Source organism: Ornithodoros turicata, chromosome 3, assembly GCF_037126465.1.
Source record: "Ornithodoros turicata isolate Travis chromosome 3, ASM3712646v1, whole genome shotgun sequence".
In the NCBI taxonomy this organism is placed as follows: Eukaryota; Metazoa; Arthropoda; class Arachnida; order Ixodida; family Argasidae; genus Ornithodoros; species Ornithodoros turicata.
In genome coordinates, this window is record NC_088203.1 from 47,648,107 (window position 1) to 47,654,973 (window position 6,867).

At 43.9% G+C, this 6,867-nt stretch overlaps 1 protein-coding gene across 1 annotated transcript; it reads left to right on the top strand.

Moving 5' to 3' along the window:
* The first annotated feature begins 4,487 nt into the window (after nucleotides 1-4,487).
* Nucleotides 4,488-6,456, top strand: LOC135387013 (uncharacterized). The gene is made up of 5 exons (XM_064616449.1): nucleotides 4,488-4,832; nucleotides 4,986-5,056; nucleotides 5,215-5,320; nucleotides 5,444-5,529; nucleotides 5,949-6,456. Exons 1-5 carry the CDS (start codon nucleotides 4,640-4,642, stop codon nucleotides 6,012-6,014), a joined length of 522 nt encoding a protein of 173 aa, XP_064472519.1. The 5' UTR covers nucleotides 4,488-4,639; the 3' UTR covers nucleotides 6,015-6,456.
* The last annotated feature ends 411 nt before the right edge of the window (nucleotides 6,457-6,867 follow it).

Sequence of the window (6,867 nt, forward strand, 5' to 3'; positions counted from 1 at the left end):
ATCACAAAATGAACAAACATAAATATAGCAGACTTGAAGAATTACTAATAGCAGCAGCATACTGTGAAAATAAAAAGAGAGATACATATCACACCAACATGCACATCAAGAAATGCAAAAAGTGCCACATCTACCACATAATTTATAGAAAAGTGCGTAAATGAATGCACAAACCAAACACAAAAACACATGGACTGCATGCATTATACAAAATGTGGATATTTCGACAAACAACAAATTATCGGTGTCATCAGTGACATGACCCCCAAAGGTATGTGGAAGGTCTTATATGCAACAGCACACAGAAAAGTGAAACAGAAAGGTTACATTTTATGGCTGTGCCGTGGTGACTTTCTTTACACAGCTTCAGACACATATGTGTGAGAAGCGCAGCACAGTAGCATCTTTGATGATGTGATCAATGCGATACACTTTTGTACATTATCACAGTACATTTCAACAAAATTGTCTGTGTGTTCAACCTCATATATGATAGTGCCATACATATTATCAGCAACAAAGGGACGTACCACATCCAGTCTGCATAAACGAAGCAGAACCTTTTTGTCACATGTACAGCGCATGTGTCCTTCCTGGCAGACTGCAGTTATAGCCTCAATTCTCCCAAAAATCCCATTTACAAGCACGAATGAATTCATGCGGCGTGACTTGTCCAGAAATCTGGTACAATACGTGAATCCGTTAATGCTAACTTTTGCATAACACATGCCATGACTACCAGCCTTTCCCTTTCCAAACAGAACAACACCACACCCAGTTTGTGAGTGCTTCCTGAGGTGGTACCCCTTCAAAAAGTACTGCATTAGTTTGTGTTTGTACTCAGTCTGATGAAAATGTGAACATTTACTCCAGATCTTTGGAAGGGTTGTCAGAAAAAACAACTTCTCAACCATCTGGAAGTGGGCAAATCGCGTGCCATTGACTAACTGCACCAGCTGGCCGTTCATGTTCTCGAATGCGTATGCGGAATAGTTCCAAAGTGGGCCCCATACTTCAACTGAATCGGCAATATGCAGCAGCAGGTGTGCGTTGTAAGTCATATGCTCCTTTCCATACAGCTCTTGATACTCTCTTAGAAAGGAATGCATGGCTTTACGGGCTTCATTGAGCTTATCCGTGGGTACAGTGTTGGCCAGAAAAAAATGCATGAGTCTAACAAACTTAATCCAGTTTTTATAGTACACCGACGGCAAAATGTGATGGAGAACGACAGGGGAAAAGAAAAGCAACCAATTGCGCCATTCCGACGCTTTCCAGAATTTTCTGACATTTAGTGAACGAGGTAGCCTTGATATTTCCCATGTGGGTTTTAGATGACGAAGACGTCGATCAACCTCATCAATCTTAGATCCGAGACTGTATGGAAATAAACATTTGTTGTCAAACCACATGCATGTTGTATGCCTGACAAAGCCAGCGCATACTGCATGCATGTAATCTACAACAAATCCAAGAGGAAATGAAAAAAATGACAAAAGGAAAAGCACACTTGTGCCTTTCACACCAAACTTTGGTTCCTGTGCTTCCTCGGCCTGAGCAGCATTGTCAAGAAAAGATTGGTGTGTTCTCGCTGCTGGTTGTGGGGAGAGTACGGGATACACACGTGCATGGCCATTACCTCTTCTTGCAACTTCCCCTTCGTGGACACACCAGCCACAGCCATAAGAGCCATTGAACTGATTCATGTTCATGACCATGGCTCTGGCTACTGTGTCCACGCTGCAGGGCCCTGGAAAAATTCGTACCTTCTGGGTCACACCGTGAGAACCTGTCCACAAAAAGCCTGAACTTGAAAGGACATTTAGCTGCTCGACAAAGGGTTTTAGAAATGTGTTCATGTTTGGCTTTTTCGCACCAAACCAAAGCCCGGCTAACACCATGTGTTTTGCCCTTACTTTCTGTGGCAGCTCGTTGATTTGCAAAAGCAGTGGCCACACACTGTACCCTGAAGATTCATACAGTGGCACACCATCACTGTTCCATGTCACCGACAAGTCATTCCCAGAAGTAGGCAAGTCATAGTATCCCCTGCTAGTCGTTATTTCCCCCACGTCATATGACAGTTCTCTTGATACCATATTGAAATCCAAATCTGGAAGTGAAAGCTTGTCTTTCACTTGCTCACTGATGCTGAATGTCATAAAGTAACTTTCATCTTTCGTGAGGCTTTCTATATTGTGATCAGATGAGCACACGTCACAATGCACAATGTTCTCGTCTTCGTTCTTGGCAAGGTACGAAAGGCAGCTTGGGCAATAAAAATGGTATATTGCCGTTTCCCTGGCACTCACAAACTGCTTGAAGAACAGGTACTTCGATGTTGCAATAGCTACTTCTGCTGGCAAGTGAGCTTGTATCAGTTGCAACAGGCTCTCCGTGCCTTCTTTAGTTGAATTGTGACGGAGGCTGTGCCCCAGGATTAGCATCATGCTTTCGCCAACAGTTATGCGTGATCCCGTATACAACGCTTCGTCCTGCAAGACATGACAAAATCAATATCAGCAATTATACCAAAACACGCAATTGTGATGCGTGCAATGGCACTCATGAAAACTCATGGTGCTATATAATGTAGAATTATTAGGGTTCTTCGTTTTCGGGTTTTATGATTTTTTAAATTCGGGAGGGAAAAATCGGGCGCTATTTACACACGAGAATTCGGGGAGAAATCGACCGCTATGATTTCTGTTTGATATGTCACCAGGAAATTTGCAGGTGAAAAGAAAGGCATATGAAACAAGCCACTGCTGTGACAGTGGGACGAGAAACAAGAATAGCTATATTTCCGCTTTGAACTGGGGGAGTGAATGACCGCGGTATTCAAACACTTGCCCGAGTTCCATAAAAGCTCGTCTTTGACTTCTGCAGGAGGGGATCATAAAAGGAGGACGAATAGGTTGTCACAAATTGCTCTCTTTGCTGATATTATGATTCACTTTTCCAACGGTTTACCGAGAACGACAATTTGAAAGGCCGCAAGGATTTCGGGTATGTATCGGGTTTTACCCGAATTCTTGAAAATTTGTTCGGTGTGGAACTATCATGAAAAATCGGGTTTAACCCGAAAACGAAGAACCCTAAGCATTATTCATCGACACAGTAAACTTTTTTACACCGTTTTCAGTGTTCAAATGGTGCTTCATAATGAAAACCTTTCTTAGTGTAGAGCCTACACCCTAAGGTTGGGTGATCCTAAATACACCCACTGTATTTAGTGCTGGTGTTAGAGGTAATCTCGAGACCCAGTGCAACTAAACCCGGAACCTGATGACCAGAGCCCAGCACAGAGCACTGAAATGACAGCCCCACCTCCATGACGTTATGCGAGTCTGAGCAGTACGCTGAGGCTGAATCAGACAGTATGAGGGAACTCGCACATCCAATGCATGCATGATACAGAACTCATGTAAAAACAGTGTAAGTCATAGAACACACCGGTATTGATATCGACATATTTACTTGTCTCTGAGCTGGTGCGATATGAGCATACGATGAGTGTAATGGGCAGATAGCACCTTTTTTACACAGAAATGGGTGTGAAAATTGTTACTTTACAGCACCCGCATTGATTTAGTGCGGTACAGTCATGACAGAAACTTACGAGTTCTGATTGTCTGCCATGATCCTCCGAGCTGGCTCCCTCGTCGCTTGAGTCAGAAAGGCAGTCTGTCGAATCATCATCCATGCAGCCTTCATATCCCGGTTCCATTACGGACCTTGTCTCTGAGTTCTATGGGTGTAATATAAGTACTTTGTTACGTCAATCTAGTACGCAGGCCGAGTTTAACTACAATGAAGAAAGTAATTAAAAACAAGCTAGCTGGTAAGCAGTCTACTCACGTTAACAATCTCTTGTATAGAGTTGTCAAAAGGACGTTCATCAACACTTGATAGATCGTAGGGCGCGTCGTTCTGGACGTCGCTACGAGCATTATTCCCGGATGAAGTGACATTCTCCTGTGTCGCAGCATCTTCCAGTGAACCTCTGACGGACATGCAGCTTCTGTCCGGTGCCACTTCGGCATTATCTTGTTCATGATCGGCGTTGATTTGGGCCACTTTCGTCGCATGCCTTATTTTTGTCGTGCGAGGTTTTGCAACATTATCTCTTAACATCCACTCGCGGTACGTTTTCGGCATTGCGAGATCAACGTGTTGGGTAATATGTACTTACATCACAATACATAACAATACCTCTCACACCGCATACTAGTAGTGGCGATCGTACATCGCCGACATGCAGCAGAAACAATGCTGTTGCGTCACCGCAGCAAAACGTACAGGTAATCGCATTCGCCAGAAACAAATTATTTGAATAACCTAAAACGCAATTTTATTGGATGCATATTTAATACGTTATATTGTGTTATCGTAGGTTTGTTATGTTTGGGGAGATTCATGCTGCCGCGCCGCTGTGACACTGGTCGTAGATACGAGTTAAAGCAAGCCAAAGCAATCCGCTTCCTTTCTGGCTGCCCGAGTGGGAACGCGTAGCGTGTTGTTCTTGTCGGGCCTGTTCGCAAAAGTCCTTGTGTGCGGAGACGTGTTGGCAGTTTTAGTGGCTGTCGTGCTGTCGCTGTTCCTAGTTTTGTTTTTGTGTCAAGTGCGAACTTGTGACATGTCACACATCCTCGTGAAGTGGGAAGATACTGAGGCTTGGGACGTCTACCCCACGAGGGCCATGATTGATGTCGCCACAGCTTCCGCCATCATGAAAGATCCGACGTTGGTCGATACCTTTATCGGAAAGTGTTTTGAGACCCGGTGGAAAGCTGACGCAGAACCCGCCAAAGCTTATTTGATCCAGGCCGGTAAGTAATGTTATTTCCGCATCACGATGCAGTTGATTTGCCATTGATAGTTAGATTTGGTTTGTAAGTCCGGGACATGAGGCTTTTGGTCTTGCTTTGGCTATGCCGAAGCTACGCGTACTTAAAGGGATAATGACATTTATAAATTTACAGGTGACGCAGCCAAACTTGAGCGGAAAAGGAACAGACTCGCTACACGTGCAACTTCGCACTCATCACAATCGGTAAGCTGCAGTTAAACAGACCGTGCTAATGAAAGCATTAGTGCTTCTTCGTGCCACGTGTGACTAAAAAATCGCAGTTACTAGGGTTACGACCACACCGGCTAGCACTTGCTTTTAGCATAAATGTTGTGTTAACCTGCACTTCCATTGTATTGCAGCATCATGCACAACAGAGGTGTTGCACTCATAGCGAGCAAGTACAGGCCTTAGAAAAAGAAAACAACGAGCTAAAGCGCAGGTTAGAGCAGCAGGAAAACTTGATCGGTGAGTGTATCAGACTGTGTCTGTGTGTAGCCAATGTCAGAACACTACGTGTAGTGTCTGTGTGTGTGTGTGTGTGTGTGTGACTTGTTTGTTCCTTGAACTTCCTCAAATTCTTGTCCATAGAATCAGGCAAGATGGTACGCAGACTAAAATACATGCTGAGAGAAGTTCAAGAACAACACGTCCAGAATATATCTCAGACTGGTCAAGTAAGTATTTGTCACTGTCTTTTTTATTGATTTCCATTTGAAAGGCAGTTGCAGTTATATTTTGTAGCTTCACCAATGATTGCAACCCGTCCATTCCTTTGATATGTCCAGTACTACTAAACTTATTATTATTAGTTTAGTAGCACAGTTGATGTTATCATTGATCACTGAATGGGGTAGAGTTAAACTGTGGTGCCCTTGTTTAAGTATGATCCATTATACAGTTTGGGATGCCCTTCATGAGTAAATATTGTGCCGCATACGATTTTTGCAGCACTATACAAGCTTTTGACAAGTCCAGTGTTAAAGAACCAGTAATATATAACAAGATAGGTTAGGCTTGCATACATGTCGGCCTGTCATGCCTGAGTTATACTCAGAGCTCATGTGCTGGTGGTGCATGTTTGTGTGTGTTGTAGTGTTTCTCTACAAAACTACAAGTCCACACACAGTCTGTCAGCCTTCGAACAGTGCAGTGCTCGTGAAGTTGGGCCATGGCAATGTATTTGGACACCGGTGGACTTCACACATAGCATGTACAGTGAGTGCACAGCATGTACTTGCTCTCGTGCAACAATGACGCAACAGATGCTAATTAAATACATTGCTGAAGTAATACTGTGCTAGCCTGCGCTATTTCCCTATAGCACATCATATCCTCCAGCGATTCCAGAATAAATACCAACTTATGCTGTTAGTGATCAGTACAGGCCAGATTTATATGCACTTAAAAGTGCATGTTCATGCATTTGAAATGTCCCCCAAATCGTCTGACCCTACTTATGGCTTTGCAGAACGCGGACCTGGGTGCAGGTGTACTCGTCCGCCAGACCACGCTAACACGACTGGAGCAGACATACAAAGACCAGCCGTCCAAGTTTGCGAGGTCCCTGATGAGGGTTTTGTTCACGGACGAGGAGATGGTGAACAAGTGAACAACAAAAAAAAAAGACTTTGGGCAGGCTGCTTTATATTGAGCTTTATGCTGTTAAGAACAAGAGACGTCAAAATAAAAAGAAAGCCTCGTTACGTTCCCCGCAGCGGTAACATTTGTTTAAAAAGCAAATGCAAAAATATCGCACATGGCACCTTTGGCACGACACAGCACACGTGTCCAGTTGCAATCATTCGAAACTAGATGGGAGAAAGCAGCTGCACGCGCTCTTGAAAACGCAGTACAGGGCCTCTCCAAACGACGCTGCTATTACAGTAAACAGGCAGAAAAACAAATGCACAAGAGATAGTGTGGCGCTCAAAACACGACTTAACGTCAACGAAATCGTGTTCCCTATTCTCGAGGTTGTATCTTATGCAACAACTTAACGTGACCGCATAAGA

What these genes read in the sequence shown, in the direction of transcription:
- LOC135387013 (XM_064616449.1), top strand. Translation starts at nt 4,640, where the DNA reads ATGTCACACATCCTCGTGAAGTGGGAAGATACTGAGGCTTGGGACGTC. An exon ending in AGCTTATTTGATCCAGGCCG is followed by an intron (nt 4,833 to 4,985) that starts GTAAGTAATGTT and finishes ATAAATTTACAG; the next exon opens with GTGACGCAGCCAAACTTGAG. An exon ending in CTTCGCACTCATCACAATCG is followed by an intron (nt 5,057 to 5,214) that starts GTAAGCTGCAGT and finishes ATTGTATTGCAG; the next exon opens with CATCATGCACAACAGAGGTG.